Consider the following 27,655-nt stretch of genomic DNA (forward strand, 5'->3'; position numbering starts at 1 on the left):
ACCACTCCAAACGTGCTGCTTGCAGCGCCTCAGTGTGAAAGCACTCTGTCTTTCACACAGACTGCAGGGGAGCCGTTTTGCAGGCACTTTACAGGCGCTATTTTTAGCCCAAAAGCGCCTAAAAAAACGCCCCAATGGGAAAGGTGTCTGTTAGGTTTTATGAGATGAAGGGGGATAAAAAAATAAAAAAAAATATAAAAAAAAATAATCGGCCTAACATATCGGCCCAAAAAAAAAAAAAAAAAAAAAAAAAAAAAATCGGCATCATATGTCGGCCATCGGCCGCCATGATTTCTAAATATCGCCATCGGCCAGAGAAAAACCCATATCGGTCGACCTCTAGTATCTAACCAGCCCCAAAGTAACCTCCTTGATGGTTTTAAGGAGAATCTTCCTAGGCTGAGAATCCAACCTAGAGAGATTTCAGATATCTACAGCTGAGATCAGACTCTGGTTTTAGACCTGAGACTGAATCATCTATTAAAAAGTAGATCCTTTTAATAGGCTAGGACATTCATGCCTTGAGCCCTTAATCTGGCTAAAGGAGATGCCAGAATCTTTCAGAAGACTCCTAGTGCTGTGGCTAAGCCGGATGGCAGTGGCACAATTAAAAAAAGTTATATTTCAAACCGTAGACATTTCTGGTAAGCGGGTATCTTTGGCACATGGAGATATACAACTCCCCTCCTTGCAGGATTGATACAGCTGATAGAATTATGAAAGGATCGGATGTTCAAGTGCAGATTCAGATCTCCGAGATCTAGAATGGGTCTTACCTCTCTATTTGGCTCCGAGACCTTAACCACTTACCGACCAGCGCACGGCGATGTAAGTCCTATTTTTGAAGAGGGATATCTCGGTAACGGCAGCAGCTGCTGCCACAACCGAGACATCCATCTCTTCAGGCGCCGGTCGGCTGTACGATAACGGTGGTCCCCGCAGTGGATTCGCCACAAGATCACCGCCATCGGCGGCGGGAGAGGTGCCACCCCCCCTCCCTCCGCTTACCAGAGCCGTCGGTAGCGGCGGAGGCGATCGGGTCCTTTCACTAGCTGGGTATGGAGACAAGTGAGGCTAAGATGGCCCCCGCTCGTCTCTATACCATAGGAGGGTGGAAGCGACGTCAAAACGTCACTTCCGCCCATACCTCTTAAAAAGGTATATTTATTTATATTTAGTCCAAATATAAGATCTGAGGACTTTTTGACCCCAGATCTCATATTTAAGAGGACCTGTCATGCTTTTTTCTATTACAAGGGATGTATACATTTCTTGTAATAAAAAAAAAAATGGATCACTTTTATTCCCATTTTTATTTTTTAAACAGTGTAAAAGTAAAATCAAATTAAAATAAATAAGAAAAAAAAAAAAGTTTAAAAACACCCCGTCGCGACGAGCTTGCGCACAGAAGCGAGCGCATACGTGAGTAGCGCCTGCATATGAAAACGGTTCCCAAAAAAGTGCGCTTGCAAGACTGCTGCGCAAATACGGTGTGAAAAAAAGTATTTCAATGGCCACCATTTTATTCTCTAGGGTGTTAGAAAAAAAAACAATATAAAATGTTTGGGGGTTCTAAGCAATTTTCTAGCAAAAAAAATGGAATTACGTACCGGTAATGTCCTTTTCCAGGAGTCTTTCAGGACAGCCACCTTAGAGAGACACCGGCTCCTCCCCTCTGAGGAAACACCGCCTTCAATTTCATAATTTAAGCCTCCTCCTCCCTTCGTTCCTCAGTTCTTCCAGAGTACCTCCGGCCAAACTGGGGAGACACAAGAACACGTCAAACAAATAAACTTTTTAAGTCTTACCTGACGATCTCATGCAATGAGTTCCCGATGATCTGCAACAATTTGGGTGGGAACCGGTGCTGTCCTGAAAGACTCCTGGAAAAGGACATTACCGGTACGTAATTCCATTTTTCCCCAATCGTCTTTCAGGACAGCCACCTTAGAGAGGATAAGCGAGTATATTACCTTAGGGTGGGACTACTGCCTGTAGCACCTTTCGACCAAAGGCTTGGTCTTTGGCTGACAGAAGATCCAGTCTATAGTGTCTCACAAACGTAGAAAAACTGGACCACGTTGCAGCTCTACAGATCTGTTCCGGAGACGCACCAGCCCACTCTGCCTGAGAAGTTGCCACGGCCCTGGTTGAGTGTGCTCTAATGCCCGCTGGAGGATCTAATCCCCCTGCCACGTATGCCTGCCCAATGGCTAACCTTAACCATCTAGCTATGGTACGTCTAGAGGCTTTGGAACCCTTCCTGGCCCCTGAAAATAAAACAAAAAGTGAATCTGTCTTTCTGAACTGACTTGTGCAGTCTAAATAATAAAGAACACATCTTCTAACATCTAGTCTGTGAAACATGTGTTCCTGTTCTCTAACTGGATTTGAACAAAATGTAGGTAGCACGATCTCCTGCATCCTGTGGAAACTAGAAGCTACCTTAGGCAAAAAGGCCGGATCTATCTTCAAAACCAGACGATCCGGAAAAGCCTGAAAAAAGGGAGCCCTGACAGAAAGGGCTTCGAGTTCACTTACTCTTCTTGCTGTAGTGATCGCTACCAAAAACACCGTTTTGAGAGTGATCAGCTTTAATGAGCAAGATTCTAACGGCTCAAAAGGTTCCCCTGTGAGAACCTGTAAAACTAAAGAAAGATCCCAAACCGGGAAGGGGGAGCTTGAAGCTGGTCTTTGCCTACCTAGGGCCCTGAAGAACCTTACGACCCAAGGATCTGACGCTAGATGTTTCTCTAAAAACACGCTCAAAGCGGAAACCTGAGCTTTTAGTGTTCCAAGCGCTAACCCCTTATCCGCCCCTGCCTGTAGGAACTCTAGAACGGCTATAGGGCTATGCACGTTGAAGGAACCCTCTGAACACCAGCTGTTAAACCGTTTCCATACCTTTAAGTAAATGGACTGGGTTTCCTTTTTCCTACAGTTTAGAAGAGTGGCTACCAACCGGTCTGAGAAGCCCTTGGCTTTTAGCAATTCTTCCTCAGAAGCCACGCTGCCAGGTTCCATCGTCCTACCTGAGGGCAGAACACCGGACCTTGAGACAGGAGATCCTCCTGCACTGGGAGAATCCAGGGGGGTTCTACAGACAGGCCCTTCAAGATCGAGAACCACGGCCTCCTGGGCCAGTGAGGTGCAATTAGAATGAGGGTAGTGTTCTCCACTTGAAATTTCCTTAATACTGCTGGAATGAGCACTGGAGGGGGGAAAGCATAGCACCTGGAGAAACCCCAACTCTGTGCTAGTGCGTCCACCGCCAATGCCCCGTCCCCCCTGTTTATGGAGAAGAACGTTGCTACCTTCGCATTTTCCCTTGCGGCAAAGAGATCTATTGCAGGAATCCCCCATCTCCGGGTGATCATTTCGAATATTTCCTGCTTGAGAACCCAATTGCCTTCTCTCAGAGTTCTCCTGCTGAGAAAATCTGCCACCTGATTTTGTTCTCCCTTCAAGTGGACTGCTGAAAGGGACAGGATATTTGCTTCGGCCCATCTGAGGATGGCTTCCGCTAGGGCCCATAAGGACTTGCTCCTGGTGCCCCCCTGTCTGTTGATGTAAGCTACCACCGAGGAGTTGTCCGACCTTACCCTTACGTGATTCCCCCGAAGCTCCTTCTGAAAGGTTCTGAGAGCTAGATCTACTGCCCTCAGCTCCCTCCAATTCGAGGATCTCCTCGAGTCCCTCTTTTCCCAAATACCCTGTATTAATTGGGAGTCTAGGTGTGCCCCCCAACCTGAGCTGCTTGCATCGGTCGTGACCACCCTGGAGGTTGGCATGACCCACTCTAGACCTTGGGACAAATTTGCTCCCTTCCTCCACCACCAGAGGGACCTCTTTACCTGATCTGGAATCGAAACCAGAGAATCCAAAGATTCCTGGCTGTGATCCCAAACCTTCAGCACAAATAATTGTAGAGGGCGGTAATGTAACCCTGCCCACTGAACCGCTGGAAGAGCGGATGTCAGCAACCCTAGCGCTGACATGATCTTCCTTATGGAGATCTGGTGGTTGCCCTGAAGACACAACAGAGCCCTGTCTATCTTTTGAATTTTTTCCAAAGGAAGAAAGACCCTTTGTACTGTTGAGTCCAACTCGTACCCTAGGAAAGTGACCCTCTGGGAAGGGATTAAGTTGGATTTCTCCAGGTTCAGGAGCCAACCCAGGCTTATTAACAGGTTTCTTGTGACCTGTAAATCCTGAATTAATTGTGCTGGGGAAGGGGCAAACAGAAGGAGATCGTCGAGATATGCGATCACCGAGATTCCCCTGAGACGCAGAAATGCCAGAACTTCTGCCATCACTTTGGTGAAGATTCGGGGGGAAGAGGATAGTCCGAAAGGAAGCGCTCTGAACTGAAGGTGTAGTACTTCCATTGGAGTTCTCACTGCCAGTCTGAGAAAACGCTGGTGGGACTCTGCGATTGGAATATGCAGGTATGCATCTTTCAGATCTATTGATGCCATGAAGCAGTTCGGAGGTAGGAGTGCTTTTACTGAGTAAACCGAATCCATCCGAAACCTTCTGTAGGTAACTGAGACATTCAGGGGCTTCAGGTTCAGGATGAGCCTGAACTTTCCCGAAGGCTTGCGAATCACGAAGACGTGAGAGTAGAAGCCTCTGCTTGTCTCTCCTTCTGGAACCCGTACTACCACCTCCTGTTCTTCCAACTCCTGAAGAGAGGAAAGAAGGGCAGATGATTTTTCTGCGCATTTTGGCAGCTCGGTGACAAGGAACCTCAGAGGAGGGAGTTCCGAAAACTCCAAATGGTAACCCCCTCTGACGATCCCCAAGACAAACTGATTGGAGGAAATCATTTCCCACTGTGGGAGGAAGGCCCCCAATCTTCCTCCCACCGTGACCCTGTCACTGAGATTTTTTTGGGCTGTTCAGGAGGGCGAAAAATTGCTCCCCCGGGTCCCTTGCTTTTGAGTCCCCAACTTTTCTTCTGCTGAACCGTACGGGGTGGTACAACCCTTTTCTGGGGACGAGTCTTTCTTTTGGCTTGTTCCCCAATTTTCCTTTTAACAGGAAAGGCCTTTCTTTTGTCTGCTGTGCGATCTAGCACCGCTTCAAGGCCTGGTCCAAACAGTAGATCTCCTGTAAAGGGGATTCCACAAAGTTTAAGTTTGGATGCATTGTCTCCAGGCCAGGTCTTCAACCATAAGGCTCTCCTGGCAGAGTTGGTCAGGGCCAAGGACCTTGCCGACATCCTCACGGATTCCGCCGAAGCGTCCGCTATGTAGGCTATCCCTTTAAGAAGCATGGGAAAGGAGGATAGAATAGTCTCCTTTGCTGTCCCTGCTTCAATGTGTGCGCTAATCTGGGTGAGCCAATACTCCATGTTACGGGCCACCACCGTGGATGCCATGGCTGGCTTAAGATTTCCCTGTGACGAATCCCAGGCCTTCTTAAGAAGGTAATCCATCCTTCGATCCATAGGGTTAGACAGTACCCCCATATCCTCAAAAGATAGATCAGTGTGTCTGGACACCTGGGAAAAAGCAGCGTCTAGTCTGGGAGATTTATTCCAGACGAGAGTCTCTTCCTCCGAAAAAGGAAACCTACGTCTTAATGCCCCAGAAAAGAAAGGTTTCCTTTCGGGATCCCGCCATTCCTTCTTGATGGTATCGATCAAGACGTCATGCACTGGGAACACCCGCTTCTTTTGTTCCCCCATGCCCTTGTACATCCGATCATGGAGTGACAATGTCTTAGTTTCTTCTTGAATACCTAAAGTGGTATGAATCGCTCCCAAGAGCTCATCCACATCCTCCAGGGAAAGCTTATACCGCGAGATTCTGCTGGATTCCCCATCCAGCATCTCTGCGTCAGACTCCCCCTGGGAGTCTGAAACGACACTGTCAATTTCCTCCTCAGCTTCCTCCCTGGGACCCTCTGAATTCTCTCCCCTTGCAGGAGGAACATCCACAGGGCTGGATGGTACACTCTGCTGCGCTGGTGTAGGAGTGCTCGGAGGCTGGGGCCACTGAAAACTGGAAAAAAAGTTTTGGAAGGACTGAAAGGTACCAATACATTGTTTGCAAATAGCTTTAGACCAAGAGTCTCCCATAGACGTTCTACACGAAGGGCACTTCTTCTTAGAACCATGGGGGGACTTGCTCGTGGCTTTCTGAAAGACACAAAATACAGGAAGGGGCAGCATGAGCCTAAAAAACAGCAACACCAGCGCTACATAGAGGACCACCGGGAGTGCCCCCCCTAGGATCAACCATCACCAGGATCCCAGACACACTACCCTTCCCCCCGACCACCAAGGAGGAACACCAGTGGAGCTACTGGATACAAGTAAGGGAACACCTCCCCAGGTTTCCTCTTACCTTCGAGTGGCTGGTGCTATTATCTCCAGGAGTTTTTGAAGCCTCTGCCTCGGACATTCTCCCGTTGAGGAAGCGTGGTACGAATGCGCCTCTAACAGCTACCTGTGCAACTGTGAAAAGAGAGGCCGCACCAGCCGAACGCTAGGTTCCCTTTCACGTGCCGCGTCCGGAACCGGAAGACGCGGATCGAACGAAGGGGTCCGCCCCCACCGGAACTGACGTCGCCCGCCTACCGGTCCGGCTTCCAGCTCCCAGCCGGCTGCGTACACAGGGGGGCCCTGGACGCCTTCGTTCAGCACCCCACTGGGCGAAACGCAAGGATGAACCTCTCCAAAGACTTCCTGCTTTCCCCAAGCGAAGATTGGAGTGCGTGTAAAGGTCAGTCGAGTATTCAGCTTCCCCAGCCGACTGGACTGTTTGTTCCGTTGAAACCCCCGCGGGTGAACGAACGGACGACCCCATAAACTTCCCGCTTTCCCCAAGCGGAGTTTAGGGTATATGGACAGTACGAACACTTCAGCTCCCCGCTGATAGGACTGTCCTGGACCGACCGATGAACGGTCGGATAGCCGAACGGGGCCAGGGCTCCGCTCGGGTGGCTTCAGTTTCACCAACCGAATTTAGCCTAAGGTTCCTTGGCGATGTCTCCCCGCCGGAGGAAACACCATAACTGAGGAACGAAGGGAGGAGGAGGCTTAAATTATGAAATTGAAGGCGGTGTTTCCTCAGAGGGGAGGAGCCGGTGTCTCTCTAAGGTGGCTGTCCTGAAAGACGATTGGGGAAAAACTGTTTTAAACATGTAAACACCAAATCTGAAAAAGAGGCCTGGTCCTTAAGTGGTTAAAAGGTTTCCGCCAAAAAAACCCTGTTCCACCAAGGGAATCTGATATCACAGACTGGGATAACAGCTAATCCAGAGGCCAGAAAGACTTCTTTCCTTTTTTTTTTTTCCTCTGGAACCTTAGGAGCATTCTTTGAGGAGACAGACACTCTGCATAGAGACTGCCACATCAGCAGCCCCAAGGACCCCACAGGCAGCACCCAAACAGGACCCAGACCCTCAGATCGAAAGCCGGCAGGGCCATCCAGGCTCTTGAAACTCTAGATGTAACCTAAAGAAAAGCACAGAAATCCCTCTGCTCTTAACATTGTTCCTGCCAGACTTTGAGAATCGCAGGACCCTTCCCCTCACCCGAACGAGTGGGGGTGCTCCTTCATGAGAAGCCCTTAGCATTCTGCTTTATGGGCTTTCTGCCCCAAGATCCTGGTGCTGCCCCTGGAAACTAAGGCATAGGAGAGGCTACACGATTAAAAAGGAGAACTGTCTGAACCTCCTTTTATTGGTAAAGAGAGCTTTACCCCTTTTGGATGTACTTATCCATTCTAAAATAGTCATATCCCAGAAAGGGACACAGAATGGCTAAGGGTTTTCACCAGGTGCTTCGGCCGATTAATATTTCAGCCACGGACCTCTGCAAAAATGCACTAGTCCAAGTATAAGCCATAGGGCTTAAACGGCCGAGTCCTTCATAGCATCTGAGAGACATCTGCATCAAATACACCAACCCCTTGCCGGGCCTGCTGATCAAGCAGAACTTTCAGGTATCTCGCACCTGTTCCTTAACCACTTACAGACCGGACCATTTTGCTGGTCAAAGACCAGACCACTTTTTGCGATTCAGCACTGCGTCGCTTTAACTGACAATTGCGCAGTCGTGTGACGTGGCTCCCGAACAAAATTGACGTCTTTTTCCCCCCCACAAATAGCTTTTTGGTGCGTTTTTATTTTTTGCGCTACAAACAAAAATAGAGCAACAAATTTGAAAAAAAAAAAAAACGCATTATTTTTTTACTTTTTGTTATAATAAATATTCCCCAAAAATATATAAAAACATTTTTTCCCCCTCAGTTTAGGCCAATACATATTCTTCTATTTTTTGTAAAAAACAAAACAAAAAAAAACGCAATAAGCGATTGATTGGTTTGCGCAAAAGTTACAGTGTTTACAAAATAGGCATAGTTTTATGGCATTTTATAAATTTTTTATTATTTATTAGTAAAGGCGGCGATCAGTGATTTTTATTGTGACTGACATTATGGCGGACGCATCAGACATTTTTGGGACCATTGTCAGTTATACAGCAATCACTGCTATATAAAATGCAGCGATTCCTGTGTAAATGACACTGGCAGTGAAGGGGTTAACCAGTGGGTGGCAGTGTAGGGATTAAGTGTTCCTAGGGGTGTGTTACTAATTGTGGGGGGGTTGGGCGTTCATTTAGTGAACACTGATCTCTGCTCCAATCACATGGAGCAGAGATCAGTCACTAGTTGCTAGGCAGAATGGAGAAATGCTGTTTACAAACAGCATTTCTCCATTCAGCTGTCCCGTGAGACCATCGCGGGTATGCCCGCGGCGATAGAGTCCGCTGGACCCGCGACCGGACTCACGGGGGTGATGGCAGGGCGGCATTTAAGATTGGACGTACCTGTACGCCAATATTCCTGTCCGTGCCATTCTGCCGATGTACTTCGGCGCGTGCTGGTCGGGAACTGATTAACTCCTTGGAGTCAATATTCCAATGCATTGGCGTGACTCAAAATGTGCTCCACCAAAATAGTGGAGCAGACGTTAAAGGGTTAATGGCCTGAGCTACTCCAATTGCAGCCAGAACTGCAAAAGACATCTCGTCTTTAAAATGAAAATTCAACCTCAACTTACTGGATCCTTTAACATCAGTGCATTATCCACTGTACATGTGAGACTGCTCACTGAGGTGTTTGCAGCATTAATAGCTGGAAGCCCCTATTTCATAGAAATGTTCCCATTCAGAATACATAGCTATGCATGAATAGTTAAAACATCCCCAGGTGAGGGAGGTTCAAATGAATTCATTAGAGGTAGATACCTCAAGAACCTGTACTACAGGCAACAAAAGGGTTAAGTAAGGGAGTAGACAAACACCTGACTTGTGCGGCTACTCAGAAGAGGAAAAATAAGCATCTTTCAATATTTGGGAAGATCTACCCGATCCCCAGCATCCTGCACCTCAACAAAAGGGCCCAGAGGACTAGATCTGCCATGTTTAGTCCTACTATGGAGAGACATCATAGCAATCTTAAATAGTAGAAGAAAAAAATCTGTTCGTATGAAATACACAGACAGAAGTGTTCTACCCTTGACGGCTCATCTGACTGGCCGTATTTTTCTTTTTACCTCTCAGGAAAGGAAGACCGACATTCTTTTGGAAGCATTTAGTTTATTGTATACCATTAACCCCTTAGAACCCTTAGAGCAGTTCCTGGTCCCTTTGTCACTCATAGCTTACAGTACAAAACAGACAGTACCAGCAAAAGGTTTCACTTGCTAGGCTATAGTACAGTACAATAACTGCTATTAGTCCTAGCTATACAGTGCAATGTTGTCAACAAAAGGGAGATGCCTGTGTCACCAAACCACTCTGCTGTCCCTCCACCGCCAGACTGCAGCTCTGACTGTGTAGCTTAAATTACTTCCTCCACAAGTGTCCGGCATCTGACGCCATTTAGCCATGCCCCCCGCGTGAAAACGGCCACCCCTTCCTCAGGGAAGTGTGAGTGCCGGAATCATGAAGGCCAGCGGCGGGGGGGTGGTGGAGGAGGTTGGGGGGGTAAAACTGCCGCGATTTGCCACATTTTTTTTCTTTAAAAAGAGGCAGCTGGCTGACATTCAAGGAGTCAAAAACCGCCAATCTGGGGGCCCAGGAAGTGATCAGAATCCCCCTTCATACCTGAGGGCCTGAGCTGGCTTGAACAGAGAGGAGAGTGAAAGCTTCTGCTGTTTCCAGCGTCAGAATGGTGAGTGCTCAATACAGCCTCCAGTGGTGACATACCTGACATGACTACACAATACATGGAAGGAGAGATTCCTTGCAGAAAATCTCCCCTACCTTTCCTCGTCGCAGGGTTTTATCAGGGATAAAAAATAAAAAAAAATATTCGCCCTTCACAGTAGGTTCTGAGACCTTGAAAGGAAACCTTCAGGAACAGGGGTACACTCAGGTAATCCCGCAATCCTGGACCTGCAAGACGACCCTGCCAGTAAACTTATTGGCCTCACTACCAAAAAGTGCTGGATCCCAGGGTCCAGCTTTAAAAGCAATCGCAAGCAAAACCTCGTGTCTTCATATGACGGGGCCCGGGTACCGTTCATTTAGTCCATTAAGGAGACATCAGAATGGATCTGGTCAGGATGGCTGGCTCTCAAAGGATTACTGCCCGTTGAGCTCAGTACACACATCCTTACACATGCCCAACACCTTAGACACTGGCAGGGGAAAAAAAATAAATAAAAAAAGACTCAGTAGTGGGAGGGGTTATATGGGGAAGTGCACGCCTTAAGGGGCGTGCCAGTGTCCAGCACCTGATACGCCGATATGTCCCACACAGTTACTATGGCTCCATGTCCCCTGATGTAAGAAAAATATTAAAAAGATAAATGATTAAAGCTGCAGCTATTTTAAAAAAAAGTGTACTGATATCACCATATAGTGCTAGATTAAGTAATGCGCTAAAATCAATTTTCCAGTATTACATTTATACACATTCCAACGGCATAAAACCAATAGGTGTAAAATATAAAATAGCACCCGTGAAAGTCCAAAATGTGAACAATTAGTCACCACCACCAATTAGTGCGTGTACTGCTCACCTGTTAATTCGTCGACTGACAAGAGAAAGGAGGGGACACACACACACACACACACACACACCCCTATCTCGATTGAGAGAAAGATCCCTGGAGAATTATCCAGATAGAAGCTCACAGAGACTGATAATCTTCATATGTAGTGGATAATTATATCAACTTCTAAATACATCAATTCTCAAAGAAAAAAAAAATATATAGGATTTTTGTACTCATAAAATCCTTTTCTCTGAAGTTCATTGACGGACACAGCTCCTATAAATCTTGACCCTGGGTTATGTCGCCACCTTCAGGAAAGGACTAGGCAGAACATGTAAAAAAATAATAATAATAATAAAAAAAGAGGCAAAAAACTGCACTGGTGGAATTGGACAGGGTCCACCCTGTGCCGGGTTCCAGGGCTCCCCCTGCAGCATCGGCGCCCCCTGCTCCCCTGGACTACCTGTGTGATGTCCTCTGCAGGGTGCATTTATTCACCATTAAGGAAGAGATCCTGCACCTGGCCTGGGATAAGGGGCTCGATTGATTTCGACGGTGCCTCCATACGAATCTTCCCTGATGTCTCCAGGCAAACCCGTGTCATGCGGGGAATGTTGAGGCCGCTGCTGGACTTGATACGGGAAGCTGACGCCACGTACCGATGGGGCCATCCCTTCCATCTGATTGTCCGGAAGCATGGTGCGGAGTTTCATCTTTATTCGCCTGACCAACTACCTGATTTGTTCGGTTTCATCGACGGGGCGGCCATCACTGTCCCGAACTGGTTTGACTATCTACTCACCCAGGACTCATCTGGCCCACCCTTGCCCAGACGGCAGCGGGTACGGCGGTCTCGTTCACCGACTCGCGAGGCCACCAGGCCACATCCAACATCCTCTGAGGCGTGACCGTGATGCCTACCTCATGGCCTGGTAAGACTTTGCCTTTTCCCGTATTGATGGCCCGCCTGCAACATCCTGGTCTTGTCTCGGGACCCCATCTACCCAGCCTCTCCTGACTGTCTAGCTTACCATGCCTCAGGGTGTGGCGGACCCCCCTGCCTGTCCAGAACTCTGTCGGAGGAGCTGTGTGTCTCTCTCCCTCTATGTACTTTGTTTTTCATTTTAGATGGGCCAGTGCTGGCTCCCGTGTGTGGGCGTGCCGTCCTCTCTCGGCCTACATTTCTCCCTGACAGGGGATGGGCGTTTTGTCCGGTGGGCCGGGGGGGGGGGGCGGGCCTCTTGCTTTGGGAGACACCCCTTGTTATGTTCCCCATGTTTGGATGCTCATGTCTATTTGGGGGGTGGGGGGACTGCTATGCTGGTCATGGGTGTATCCGCTGGGCCGTGCTCCTCCCCCCCGTCTTACGGGGCTTGTGGCGGGGGGTGGCGGGGCTGGTTGGGCGGATGGGCCCTATGTGGGATAACTGATGGTGTTATGTCTCTATATTTAGACATGTTCTCAGGTCCGAAACCCTATAGCTCTCCCATGTACAGTGAGTGTGGGCATTTCTGGGGGGGCCGCGCTCTGGCCCTGACACTTGATGGGTGGGGCGGTGGGGTTCTGGGTTGGTATTGTTGATTGTTCTGGGTTTTATGGGGGGGGGCCTGTCCTGCCCGCTCGCCTGACGGGCATTTGATCTCAGTCACCACGGTTCTTTTCTTTTGTTTAGTTGACTAAAATGTTGGCTCATATGTCTTCTCTCAATCTTATTGTTTCTCATATGGTTCTCGTTGCTCTTCTCCTGTGTATCTCCTGACACATTTTTCGCATTTGCTTATATTTATCTGTTAAACCATTGTTTAGTCTGTTGCTACTTTAGTTCCGTTGTCCACCCCCAATTAGGGCAACTCCCTGCTTGGGCACTGCCGGTGCTTAGCGGGGGTTTATTGAGCTATCGCACTTAGTAATCAGCTTTCCCCATCCCCACTCTTCCCTATTACCCCTCCCTTCCTCTCCCCTCTTACCCCCCCCCCCCCCCCCCTACCTCTCTCCCTCCTCTCTCATCCTCTACTCTCCTCCTCCCTAGGTGGTGGTGCCTCTTAGTGAGGTCTCCGGCGAGGACGTGCCATCCTTTTTGCCCGCCACGTAGTGATTGCTGCCTCATTTAACGGCAATATGGGTCTCCTGAAGGTCACCTCAATGCGCGTGGCCTTAACGTCCCGGAAAAGCGCTCGCAGCTCCTGGCTAGCTTGCGCAAAAGCAGAACTCACGTTGCCTTCTTACAGGAAACGCATTTCCATGGTGAGCGTATCCCGAAATTGACGAACGGGGCCTTCCCGACGGCATACCACAGCATATCGCCTATCTCCAAGTCCAAGGGGGTCAGCATCCTTTTGGCCAAGTCGCTGCCGTGGGTCTATGAGGCACAGCGGGTAGACTCTCAGGGCCGTTTCCTCCTTCTCAAAGGGAGGGTGTGCGATGTGCAGGTCACTTTCGCCAATGTCTATTTCCCTAATGTTGACCATCCGCAATTTTTACGGAAGTTGCTGCCCCAACTGTTAGAGTTTTCGGAAGGTATACTCATCTTTGGGGGTGACCTCAATTTTGCTATGGACCCTTTACTGGATGCTTCTCATGGCGCTTCCCATCTTTCATACGCTCGTCTCAAGCGGATGAAAGCGGATCTCCATACCCTGCGCTTGGTTGATCCCTGGCGTTTACTACATCCCCAGGACCGAGACTATTCCTATTTTTCCCCAAGTTCATCATTCCTACACGCGGTTAGACTACTTGCTGCTATCCCACAAGGACTTACCTCGGGTAGTTTCTACTGCCATCGATGTTATCTCCTTCTCGGACCATGCTCCGATCCATCTGACACTTCAGTTGGGCCCTGTGACTCGGACCCCCCCGTCGTGGAGACTAAATGAGGCCCTGTTGCAAACGGAGGAGATACGTGCAGAGGTTTTGGCCTCGATACGGGAGTACTTCAATGTAAACGTGGCCTCAGTTGCCAACCCTCTGGTGGTATGGGAGGCTCACAAGACGGTGGTGAGGGGCACCTTAATCCGAATAGGGGCTCGATTAAAACGGGAGAGAACACGTCGTGCGGATGAGTTACTTGCCCTGATCCGCTCTTTAGAATGTACCCACAAAGCCAGTCTTGCGCGGTCCACCCATCAGGAACTTCTTAAAGCACGCGAAGAGCTTCGCTTACTCATGTTCCATAAAACAAAGCAAAAATTGGCTTGGGCTCACCGTTCGATGTATGAATTCAGCAATAAACCTGGCACCATGCTGGCTAGGGCACTGTGAGGCCCCCGCACCCAAACCTACATTTCTCATATCCTGACTTCCACTGGCCAAAAAGCGACTACATCTTCTGACAGCGTCGGAGTTCCGATCATTTTTTTGAAGGCCTCTACAATTTGGGCAGGCCGCATTCGGCCGCTCCCGACTCCGCCAGTGGGTTTACCCCACAGTCCTATGTGGCCACGTCCGGCATGCCCTCACTACCGGCTGAGGTGCAGGTGGAGCTGGAGGAGCCTATCACGACTGCGGAGTTGGGGGCTGCGCTAGCAAGCTCAAAGCCTAAGAAGGCCCCTGGCCCCGACGGTCTCACCCCAACCTACTATAAAACCTTCTTTGAGACGCTTTCCCATCCATTGGTCTCGGCCCTCAACTCGATTACGGGTGGTAATTCCTTCCCGATAGACACCCTGCGGGCCTACATATCCCTCATTCCTAAAGAGGGGAAGGATCCACTTCAGTGCGGGAGTTACCGCCCGATAGCCCTCCTGAACACTGACCTTAAATTGTTCGCCAAGATCTTGGCCAATAGACTGCTCCCACATATACCAGCTCTGATTCACAGGGACCAAGCGGGTTTTGTCCCACATAGAGAACCCCGGGATAACACCATTAGGGTGGTGAACCTAGTCCACGCGGCCAGGTCCTCTGCACGACCCCTTCTCCTGCTGTCCACTGACGCGGAGAAGGCTTTTGACCGCGTGGACTGGACCTTTATTCAGGCCACCCTAGAACACATAGGTCTTCGTTCCTCGATGCTTGGGTGGATCCTTTCCCTCTACTCTCATCCCACGGCTGCGGTCAAAGTGAATGAAACGAGGTCCGGTTTCTTCAACATCCGTAACGGCACTCGGCAGGGTTGCCCCCTGTCCCCATTGATTTTTATACTCTCGCTGGAACCCCTCCTGTGTAGGATTCGGGAAGACCGTGGCATTGCAGGTTTTCATAAATCCTCTGGGTCACACAAGGTGGCCGCTTTTGCGGACGACCTAATCTTTTTCCTAACGGATCCCCTAAATTCACTCCCCAACCTTCTCCAGTCCCTGCAGCACTACGGAGCTCTCTCTATGTTTTCGATTAATTTGACTAAATCATCCCTCCTGAACATCACCGTAGATAAGGCCATTGTCGGCCGCTTGCGCTCGGCCCATCAGCTGCGCTGGGCGGCCAATACTATTCATTACTTGGGTGTCGACATCAGTGCGGATCCCTCTAACTTGTACCAGGCGAACTTTGTTCCATTCCTTCTCCGTCTCAAATCCGATCTCCACCAATGGCACTCCCTTACTTTAACCTGGTTCGGCCGTTGCAACGCCATTAAGATGACCATATTGCCTAGGATATTATACCTACTACAAGCCCTCCCCATCCGTCTCCCTCCGTCTTTCTTCAAGCGAGTTGACTCGCTGTTCCGTGACTTCATTTGGTCCCATCAAAAACCACGTATCAGACTGCAAATTCTCCATATGGCCAAGCACAGGGGAGGAGTCGGTCTTCCAGACATCAAGGCGTATTACAGGGCGGCCCACCTTACTAGACTGGTATTGTCATGCGGAGGCCAAGCAGTGGGTGGCAATGGAACTGGAGGATTCTGAGGGTATGGCCAGGAGCTGGCCGTGGGTCGCTACCCCGCTGCCTAAGGACTTAAATGACCATCCTACGCTAGGCAGTACCTTACGGGTGATCAGGGACGCCCTCCGACATTCCTCGATCTCCCCGATGCCTTCCCCCATGGCGCAAATTCTGTGTAATCCAGACTTTCCGCCTGGCAGGCTGAACCCCACTTTTGGGGGGTTGGCATCGACGGGGCGGTCTCATTTTTACGACTTCTTGGGTCCGGACGGCCGCCTTGAAATAGAAGCAGGGATGTCCACTTTAGACCCCCCGTTGGACTTCTGGAGCAGTCTTCAACTCCGTAATTTCTTGCGCAGATGCGCGAGGACGCCTGGCATATCGCACCCACTCACGGAGCTGGAGCGAATCTGCCACCGCAGGGAACCGATTTGCCATTGTCTATCTCTGCTCTACTCCTCCCTGATCTCTCCAGCTGAAGGGTTCATCCCCCCTTTTCCTAAATGGGAGTCGGACCTAGGCGTCCAATTTAGTGGCTCACAGCGGGAGAAGATCCTTTACTTTGCCCAGAAGTCCTCCATTGCCACCAGGGTCCAGGAATCCTGCTATAAAATTTTGACCCGATGGTATAGAGTGCCCACCTCTTTACACCGTTTCTTCCCGCGGGTCCCCAGTCTGTTGGCGTTGTAATGTGGGGGAGGGGACGATGCTGCACATTTTCTGGGACTGCCCCAAAATTAAACCCTACTGGACGGAGGTGGCACGCACGGTCAAGCACCTGACTGGTGTTGCCCTGGAGGGAGACCCCGCGGCCTGCCTACTGCATCTCTCTAAGCGATCCATCAAGAAATACAAAGCCTCTCTTACCATTCATCTTTTGAATGCTGCCAAGGCATGCATTCCCTTGTGCTGGAGGTCGGAGATTCCGCCAACTAAATCCCTGTGGTTTGCCAAGGTGAATGACATAAGAAACATGGAAGATCTTACTGCCACTCTGCGTGGGGGGGGGGGAGGCCTTCCGGGAGACATGGCGCCCATGGCAACACTACATCTACACGGAAGCCTACCTCCGCGAGGTTGCTCTACCTGATTAGTCTTTGCAGTGTAAATCGTCCTCTGGTCGGGAGGCATCACCACCCCGCTTTACTTTACTTCTCTGTTTTCTCTTACATCCCTACCATCCTGCCTTTCCACTCCTTGTTCCCTTCTTTCCCCGATTCGCTCCCCGCCCTAGGCCGGCCCATCCAGATACTTTGAATATCCTGCTTTTTTTAACTCATCAGTTGCGCCGCACGGCTAGGCCTAGCTGGTTGTGGGACGGCTCTCCGCGACAGGTATCAGTGAGTCTATTACAGTGTAGTCCTGGTGACTCAACTGGCGGTAGGAGGCCGCGAGGATAACGGTCAGATGGTTCCCCCCGGAGTGGCACACAGCCAGCCACGATACATAGTCTTAACCACCTCTGCAAATTAATGAGTGCACAAATCCGGGATTTGATCATTGATATTGGCTGTTTAATATTTGATGATGCTGTTATTACGCCAAACTGTGTCCACTTCCTGTCTCTGTTCTTATCTTAATCGCTTTCAGTTTTCTTTATGGTCTGTGAAATTGTTTTATTTTGGAAAATAAATAAAGGAATAAAAAAAAAAAAAAACTGCACTGGTTATAAGTCTTCTCAGTTCGTCAAAAAGCAGTACAACCAGAAATAGGAGGGGTGGGTGCTGTGTCCGTCAATGAACTTCAGAGAAAAGGATTTTATGGTAAATACAAAAATCCTATTTTCTCTTTCGTTCATTGACGTACACAGCTCCTTAAAACCTCCTTAAACGGACGACCAAGTCGCCGCCTTACACACCTGGGAGACACCTGATTTTAGGAAGCACGGCCTCGGTGGAACGAGCCGGGACAAGAAAGGGGGAGGCCCGCCCCCTTTTAAGACATAAGCCTGAACCACGACCTGTCTGCTCCGCTGAGAGACTATGGTCACCGAAAGACGGTGGTCGCAGAGACCGCCAGACCCTTTTTCAGACCAGCCACCTAGACAGTCTAAACCTCCGGAAGGGAGCTGTAGCAAACAGATACACCCGTAGAGCCCAGACCACAACCCGGGAATGTAAAGAAACTTCTTTTGGATGTGCCGGCTTAGGACATAGGGATGGCAACACGACATCTTCATTTAGACAAAAGGCCGAACCCATCTTTTGAAGAAAGGAGGGCAGCAGGCGTAGCACAGACTTATCCTTGTGGAGAACCAGGTAGGGAGGCTTACACGGCAAAGCCGCCAATACAAAGTCTCCTGGAAGCTGTAATTGCCACTAGAAAGACTACTTTCTGAGAAAAAAAAAAAAAAAGTCAGCAAGGGATTTTCTATAATATTTTCAAAGGCAGTTCAAGAACTGATCGTACCAGATTCAGATCCCACGGAGGTAGCAGTGGTTGGCCCGGAGGCGCTACGTGTCAAAACCCTTTGCACAAATTTACTCACCAATGAGTGCGTCGCCAAGGGATGTTTAAAGAAGACAGCCAAGGCTGACATTTGCCCCTTAATGGTGCCCAAGGCAAGTTTCTAATCCACTCCTCGCTGCAAAAATAGCAGGACTCTGAAAACAGAATATGTGCGTGGACGCCAACCCATCTCCTAACACATGGAAATGTAGGTCTTCCACATACGATGATAAATCTTCAGAGAAGATGACTTCCGTGTCCTCAGCATAGTAGTAATTACCGAGTCTGACAGACCTCGGTCCCTTAACACCTGGTTTTTAACAGCCATGTCATTAAAAATAGTGATGGTAAAGCAGGATGAAGTACCAGACCTTACAACAGAAAGTCCTCACATCGGCAGCCACCAAGGGACATCCGCCACCAGTCATATTAGGTCGGCGTACCAAGGATGCCGAAGCCATCTGGGGTAATCTGAATCATCGGAATCCCCACGGCCTCCACTCTGCATAGCAGGCGTGGCAGTAGTTTTTTTTTTGGGTGGGGGTGAAGGCATAATCCGCTGATAATGCCCCCATGGAGCCAAACAAGTCTCATGCATCCCCCCAGCGGTCTCTTGCCCTGGGGACAAACCTCTGTACCTTATGATTGAGCCAAGAGATCCACATCTGGTGTGCCCCACCTTAGGTGAATGAGCCAGAATATATCCAGATGCAAAAAACCATTCCCCCTGGTCCAGCATCTGATGACTCAGGTAGTCCGCATGCCAGTTTTCTACACCCGGAATGTATACGGCCGACAAGGCCAGCACGCATCGCTATGCCCACTGTAGTATGTGAGCAACCTCCCACGCTGCAGCCAAGCTCCTTGTGCCTCCTTGATGGTTGACATACGCCACTGCCGTAGCATTGTCCAACTGGATCCTGACCCTGCAGCCTCTGACCATGTGGAGAGGCACAGTCTTATCGCTCGATCACATTGATCGGCAGGTGGGATTCTTCATGCAATTAGAGGCCCAAGGCCAACTGTATGCCAAAACTCCCCCCCCCAACCGGTCTGGTTGGCATCCGTTGTGATCACCATCCAATGGAGAGGAAGGAACGATTTTTCCGGACCGGAGGGTCAGAGACTTCAGCCACCAGAGCAGATTTGTCCCATATTGACAGGATCTCCCTCTGCAAGACTCAAGTGTGGAATTGAGCATACGGTACCGCCTCAAAAGTGGCTACCACAAGACCCAGAACTCACATGCAGAAAACGCAGTGACGACCACCTGCGGGACACCAACAACTTCGCAGCAGCTTGAAGAGTGTGCAGCTTGTCCAAAGCAAGAAGACTCTCGCTTCTGAGGAGTCCAGCAGTAAGCCCAGGTACTCCAGGCGTTGAGTTAGCACCAACCCTGACTCTTTAGGTTCAGTACCCAACCAAACTCAAGGTGCATGATGATCACACATCCTCCCTTAATTCTGAGGTGGAAGCTGCTCTCAGAAATAGGTCGCCCAGGTAACCTAGGATTGTGAACCTGAGTTGCCTTAATGCCAGAACTGGGGGTTAACACCTTAGTGAAGACCCTGGGCGCTGACGCCAGACCAAAAGGGAGAGCCACCAACTGGTAATGCTCTTCCCTGACTGCAAATCACAGAAACCTCTGATGCTGAGGCATATGGGTATATTCAAGTATGAGTCTTTGATGTCCATGGACGCCAGGAAGTCCCCCTGATGGAATGCAGTGACCACGGAGCGAATTGATTCCATCCTGAGCCTTGCACTTTCACAAAGCTGTTGAGGGCTTTAAGGTTCAGTATTGGACGGACCCCCTTCCTTTTTCGGGACTACAAACAGATAGGAGTAGAATCACCAAAACCTTTCCAGAGTCGGTACAGGAACTAAACAGGGCCTCCCGAAGAGCAGGAAGCAGATGAAGGTTGGCGGGAAAGAATCTTTTTGGTGGACAAGAAAGAAACTCTTGTATACCGATGAAACCAGTTTGTACTGGAGCTACAAACTCCCAAAGTTGAACCCTCACGAGAGTCAGGCAGGGGCAACCTTCATGTGGTAACATCTTTGCTTGCAGAATTTGTTTGGCCTGCTTTCGTCCCTCCACATGCGCCTTGTCGGACTGGGAGTGCTTACCTGCCGACCCAGACGGGCGAAAAAGCCACTTCAGAGCGCAAAGAGGGTCCATGCCTACGGTGTGACTCCTTACCCTTCCTGGACTGTGGAAGCAACGTGCACTTCCCACCGGTGGCATTCTTAAGAACGTCACCCAGCGCGGTTCCAAATAGCCTCTTACCTTGGAAGGGCAAATCCACCAGTGGTTTTTTTTGGGTGCCTGCTCCGCAGACCAGCATTTCAGCCATCAGGCACCGTAGCACCACTGTTGATACTGATGCTCTAGAGAGCAGGGGGACCGTATCCAGGACGGCATCACAGACATACTTAAGGCCATGCACCAACAGGTCTGCTAGTTCTACGTAGACTGGGGAAGTCTGCTTCTTCACAAATTTCTGGTGCAGCAATTTTGCCCATTCAGTAAAATGCCTGCGACACCAAGGCAGCGGCCAACACTGGTCCTATTGCTGACCCCACTACCGTACACATGGACCGGGCCACTGCCTCGGCCCTTCTATTGGTAGGGTCCTTGGAGACAGGAGTCCCTTCTACCGGAATCGTGGTTACTTTATTTAACCTGGATACTGGGGGGCGGGGGGGGGGGGGACAATGACCAGAGGAAATACCCATTTTTTCAGGAGGCTCTCCTTAAAGGGGTAACACACCGCCATCCTTCTCGGGACTGAAAAGGGCCATTGCGGCTCCCCCATTCCTTGTATATAAGCTTATCAAAATAAGTTCTGGTCCGCATCCTCTGCCGCGCAAGAACAGGGGCCGCCTGTCACCGCGGAGCACCGAGTCTGAATCAGAGCTTTCCCCAGAAGATGGGGGGGGGGGGGTAGGGGCGTTATTTTGGGCCCACACCCCACTTCCACCCTGGCAACAAAAATCTCCAGGACCGCTGACAAAGCATCCATGGGCACCGCAGCTGCAAGTGAGCCAGTTGCAACAGTGATGTCTGGGGAAGAAGCGCTGACCTTCACTTGCCTGTCATCACTCAGGGATCTAAGCAAGGCACACAAAATACACCCCCCCCCCCCCAAGCTGCTTCACAGACTGAAGGACCCCCCGCAGAACTCACCACCCTGACCCAGATACTGCGCCGTGCCATTGCTGTCTGCTCTCCCCTGCGCCAGGCTTGAGGTGTTCAGAGTTAAAAAAAAAAAAAAAAAACGCGGCATTCTAAATGCATACAGTTACCAGCACTGGGGTAAAAACAAGCTGAGGCTACAAGAAAATGGCAGCCAGCCGTCCTAGCAAAGAAAATTCCAAGAAAATGGCCGACAGTAATACACTGGCTAAGGCTACAGGAAAATGGTGAACACCTCACTGTGACCAGAAAAAACAGGGAAAGGAGGAGCAGACCCTAACAGCCAGCGCAGCCCCCCGCCAAGGCCCGTAGCCGCCCCCCCCCCCCAGCCAGGTACGTACACCGCACCTCATGCCCAGTCACACAGGAGCCCAGTATGGGGAGGAGGGAAAGAGGGACAGGGAGAGAAGAAAGGAAGCCAGACCCCCCCAGTCGACCTTCCAGGTAATGCCCAGCTGCTCCAACCTGCCGAGATAGGTGGAGCCATACTTACCCCTCCTGTCAGGACCACTGGATGAATTCCACCACAGACAGATAACCCGAGCAGTACGGGGTGGCTGTCGGCCACGGCACAATGACACGGACAGCAGTAGCCCAGTCATGTGTGCCCCGGAGCGTATAGCTCACCGATCGCCCCTGGACCAGAAAGGGACATGTCGTGGTCGACCCAGCGCGTAGCTAGGGTCTGTTCACGCTCGATGGCCAGGCTGGGGAGACAAGGATCTATGTTATCCAGCCTGTCACCCAGCCCGGCTGTTGATTGTAGATCACAGGATCAAAAAAAATGCAGGAAAAAAAAATGAAAAATTCCCAGGACCAATGGTCCCCTCAGGGAGCCAGGTCCTTCTACACTAGGCAGAAAAAACTGAGCTGCAGGAAGCAGGGGGAGGTATTCTAGCCAGTGGGATTGCCCCCTGGGCGATGCTATGCAGTTTTGCTGTTTTTACACATTCTGTCTAGTCCTCTCCTGAAGGAGCCGATATAACCTAAAGTCAAGATTTAAAGGAGCTGTGTCCATCAATGAACGAAAGAGAAAATTAAGACATCATCATTGCGCAAGTTTGCTATGGGATAGTAGAACAAGAGCTTTGGATAGCTACACTCACCTTTAACTTGATAGTGTAACGCATATAGAGCGGTCAGTGCAGACAGCAGAACCCTTCTCCCTCCACATCCAGCACATTCAAGCACCGTGGGTAGTGTCACTGGCTCCTCGCACGGTGCTTGAACGTATATTTGGAGAAGTTATGATATAATTATCCACTGTATATGAAGCTCATCAGTCTCTCAGTCTCTGATGCGAGCTTCTATCTGGATAATACTCCAGGGATCTTTTAATCAAGATAGATGTGCGTGTTTTTCCTCTCCTGGCAATCACCTAATTAACCATTGGGTGAGCAGTACACCCACTAACTGGTGGTAGTGACTAGTTGTTCACATATTGGACTTTCACAGCTGCTATTTTACACCCATTGTTTTTATGCCATTAGAATGTGTATAAATTTATGTAATATTGGAAAGTTGATTTTAGTGCATTACTACATTAATCTAGTTCCCTAGCTGTGCTGCTCTCTGCCAATGATCAGACATGTCCTGACACAACCCCCCCCAGCCTTTCACTGGGAAGAGCAGTGTGCTGTTGCTTCTCCCTCTAGATCGTATGCAGCCAAGAACAGAGGGAAAAGTGGAAATGTGATCACGTGAGAGAGCTAGAGATATTATATATAGAGATATTATATATATATATATATATATATATATATATATATATATATATATATATATATATATATATATATATATATATATCTCTCTAAGTTTAGGGCTGTAATGATATTTTATATGAAATATGGGCTCAGTGTTCCCCTAGCTGTGGGGTGAAAAGTGTAAAATCATTAAGAAAACCTTGCACAATTGCTTATGAAACTTTAAAGTGGTTGTAAACCCTTACAAACCACTTTGACCTAGATTAAGGCTTACCTGTAGGTCCAAGCAATATCTCCTAAACCTATATGGTATGGAGATATTTGCATGCGCGGGAGTGACGGCTTCGCCGAATGACAGCAGCGGAGCTGCGAGACCCCACCAACAAGATGGCTCCTGTGTCAGGTAAGTGACACATAATGGGCTACTATGCGATGCATAGTAGTCCATTATGCTTTGCCTTTGCAGGGAATGAAAGAGGAAGTAAACTCATCAGGGTTTACTTCCTCTTTAAAGTGACTGTAAATGACCACCTTGTAAAACAACCCATGCAGATTGAAATGAAAGGCAAACATTTGTGTATGTATATATGTGTATGTATATTATAATATATAATATACATACACACATACACAAATGTTTGCCTATGTATAAATATATTATATATAATATATTATAATATACATACACAAATGTTTGCCTTTCATTTCAATCTGCATGGGTTGTTTTACAAGGTGGTCATTTACAGTCACTTTAAAGTTTAAGCAATTGTGCAAGGTTTTCATTTCTTAATTTTACACTTTTCACCCCACAGCTAGGGGAACACTGAGCCCATATTTCATATAAAATATCATTACAGCCCTAAACCAAACCATTTAAAACAGAACTTTAGTAATTGCTTAATGGACAGACATTTATGCAAAAAATGTTTTTCTACATTTGTCCAGCGTTCATCAATAACAAATCGAATGCATGTCTCTTACCAGCTGTTCCCCTGAGAGCACTTCCAGCAGTCGAATGAGCATCCTTCCATCTCTCAGGTCATTATACAGATCAGAAATTCTACACGTGACCCGAGCAAGGTGGGAATTAACCCATTTTGTAAAGGTTTTCTTTTGGACAGCTTCTCGCTCATCTGCAGAAACACAGATTGAAATACGCATTAAAAAAAAAATATATATATATATATTTTAATAAAATGTTATCCAAAGATGGTTTCCATTTAAGATGCATTAAGGATTTAGTTTACTCAGCATGAAATGGAGCCTAGTCATATAGCATGAGGTTGTATATTCTGCAATATTTAGATTTTTGGTAAAATCAGTCAATGAATCCAAACTCTGCTAGCTAATAACATGCAGTACATTGATGCAGTCACACTTCGCCGTAAACATGAGATACGTTCAGGAATATTCTTTTATCCAGTTATTTTTGAATGTACACTAAAAAAACTGTATAATTGAATCTGTTATATCATCGCCATGTTACTAACCTGCCAGCTTATTCTAAATAGGAAACCTTCATTTTGTTTGCAATTATTAAAGATTCTAACTACCAGCGAGAATAAGTCCTTACATTTAAAGAGCCTCTGTCATTTCAGATCGATTGTGGCAGCGCCTATTAGCAGGCATCCACTCACCTGCTGCCACCACAATCGCCAGCCGCGAGATAGAGATGATAGCGACACACACATTGCGTTTTGCTAATGGTTTGCCAGAGTTATGGCTGAAGCCATCGGCCACAACCCCAGTATTTTTTTTCAGCCGGTGATTGGCTCTCTTATGAAAGTGGTCTAAGCAGCAAAATAGCTGCTGGATTGCTTTCCGAAGCAGCTGGAGGGGATGCATACACCGCCAGCCTTAGCCTGGCAGTGTTTCTCTGGTCTACCGTTTTTACTGTCGTGTGGCTGGCCATACCAGAGAACAGATAGTCTCCGATCACCTCTATGTTCTTGGAGGACTGGAGCTAGGTCCCATCGTCAGTTCCAGTCTAGGGCAGAAGTAAAACTTTTCTTTAAACGCAAGAGATAACATTTCTTATTAAAGCCAGATCTCTCCATAAAGATGACGTCATCCCTTATTTCTGATACAAGTCATGTTTATATGCCTTGTAATAGGAAAAGAAAAACATGAGAAATAAAAATAAATGAAAGGGACAGTGTCAAAATATTAAAATAAAATAAAAAAACACATCTTTTAAAGAGCCTCCATCCCTACGTACCCCCTTGTGCAGAAGAAAAACACGCATGTATATGTAAAACTGTTCGCACCACACGTGAGGTATCACGAGGAACGTTGGAGTGAGCAATAATTCTGGCGCTAGACCTCCTCTGCAACTCTAAACCGGTAACCTGTAAACATTTTTAAAGTTATGTCTATGGACATTAAGTATCAGTTTGTCACCATTCCACGAGCTTGCACCATTTGAAAACACGACTTGTTCATTAACTACTCAGTATAACATCTTTTATAATTTTACCAACTTAAAATTTGGTTATGCATGGGTTTCCTTTTGCATAAAAATTCCTTAAAAAAAAAAAATGGATTTTGGGGCGTGGCTTGGCGCGCGGAAGGAATGGTTGCTTAGAGAGGAGCTCCCGGAGACTCACAGCCCGTTAGCGTCTTTCCTGGCCGAATCAGAAGCTGAAAATGAGCAAGCAAGCTCGGCACAACCCGGGGACCAGATCGCGGCGACAATCCGCTTCGTCCCAGACCCGCAATATACAGGACTTGTTCCTTATGCAGGCCCGCTCTGACCGCTCCACTCCGCGCAAGATGGCGCAGCCACGAGGCGACGAGGAGGAGATGAGCGACGGATCCCAAGGTACCGCGGACGACCTGGTAAGCGGGAACGGCAACCCTGACCACCCTCTAACGCTGGGCGATATGACCGCCATAGCCTCAGACATCAAGAATACCCTATTCTCTGCCATTACCGACCTTAAAGCTGACCTCCTCTCACTGAACGAAAAAATGGCCACCATGGAGAGGGCTGAGGATAGGAGAGATAAGGCGGTACATAGACTGGAAGCGACAACAGCCTCACATACTGCGCATTTAATCTCCATTAACAGGCACCTAGAAGATCTCGATAATAGGGGTCGGTGGTGTAACATTCGAGTGAGGGGGGTTCCAGAGGCGGTGGCCCCCGACCAGATACCCTCTGCCCTACGCTCCATATTCAACCTGCTGGAGAACCCGGCCGATACCCCTATTGAATTTGTACGAGCGCACAGGGCCCTCCGAGCGAGACCATCAGACACAGCCCCACCGAGAGACATTATATGCTGCCTCCAGAACTTTCCTCTGAAGGAGGAGATTCTCAGCCAAGCACGGAAAAATGACCGTATCCAGTTCAATGATAGTGATCTGGCACTTTCAGGATTTGTCACCCATCACCCTGCAAAACAGGAGGGCTCTACGTCCTCTTTTGGAAGTGCTACGAGAGAGAGAGGCATTGTTTACAAATGGCGCTTTCCGTTTGCCCTACAGGTTACTTTTAATGGGAGACAACTCTTACTCAGGCTCCCGGAGGAGCTTCCGGATTTCTGCGCAGCACTGAACATCCCCTGCGTTCATCTCCCTGACTGGTATGCGGAGTTCTGGAACCCCCCACAAGACGCTAGCCCGGATAGCTCTCCCCACTCTTCCCCTGCCAAACCCCCCACGAAGAAGAGCAGAGGCGGCAGGATGGGCGCTGGAACGGGGGGGCGCCTTCAGTTTCCTGCGCGGCAGTCCAGGAGCCGGGATCTTGCTTGAGGGGCTGGTGGGCCGCCATTAATTTTGCCCAATTTTTTGATTGTTTTGGCGGGTTATTGCCCGGAGGTTTTTCAGGAACATGATGTGTTTTCTTTCCTTTTTTTTGTTCTGAGTCAACAGTTCTAGGTTGTATGTCCCGCCACTTAGTGGCTGCTATTTTCCGGCCAGGAAATATTTTCTTGCCTTGTTATGCTTTAAATTAGGGTCTGTGAGTCTCCCTTATGGTGACTCTGTGTTTTTGTACTATTATTCTTTTTTTCCCCCTTTTTTTTTTTTATGCACTTTCGTTAAGGGATTCTCCTCGCCGATTTCTTTTTTCCTTTTTTTTTTATTATGTTTATTGTTACATTTGTGGCCATTTTCATGGTATTAATGTGAACACTTACCCCTTCTGTGGTGTTCCTCCCACGTACCCCACAAACAGGGCATAGCGGTATAGCTAGGAGTTTGTTGTGTATACCGCTCCCTGCTCTTCTCTTGGCTTGCAGCTCAGAGATCTGCAGGCAAGAACTCAGCCCAATTGATACGCCCTGAGTACAGGACGTACTCCCACCTTATCCTACCCTCACTTTTGTCCTTGTACCTCTCTCTTCTCCTGATTTCTCCCCACCTTTCCTTCTCTCTCTCTACTGTCATCTCCCTTTCACTGCTTCTTATTCTTATTTATCTCCGCAGAGTGAGCCGCCCTCGGAGGGTTTTGATT

General features: G+C 48.7%; 1 protein-coding gene across 2 annotated transcripts in view; it reads right to left on the reverse strand.

Moving 5' to 3' along the window:
• Positions 1-27,655, reverse strand: part of LOC143933943 (spectrin beta chain, non-erythrocytic 1-like) — a gene marked incomplete in the record, with an annotated part of 1,131,488 nt that overhangs the window by 453,447 nt on the left and 650,386 nt on the right. For both annotated transcript variants that reach the window (XM_077457128.1, XM_077457138.1), the window contains 1 exon segment: positions 24,178-24,329. In XM_077457128.1, the coding sequence (XP_077313254.1) occupies positions 24,178-24,329 (152 nt within the window).

This window comes from Lithobates pipiens, unplaced genomic scaffold, assembly GCF_037356315.1.
Source record: "Lithobates pipiens isolate NorthernLeopardFrog02 unplaced genomic scaffold, aLitPip1_a1.2 Scaffold_10, whole genome shotgun sequence".
Lineage (NCBI taxonomy): Eukaryota > Metazoa > Chordata > Amphibia > Anura > Ranidae > Lithobates > Lithobates pipiens.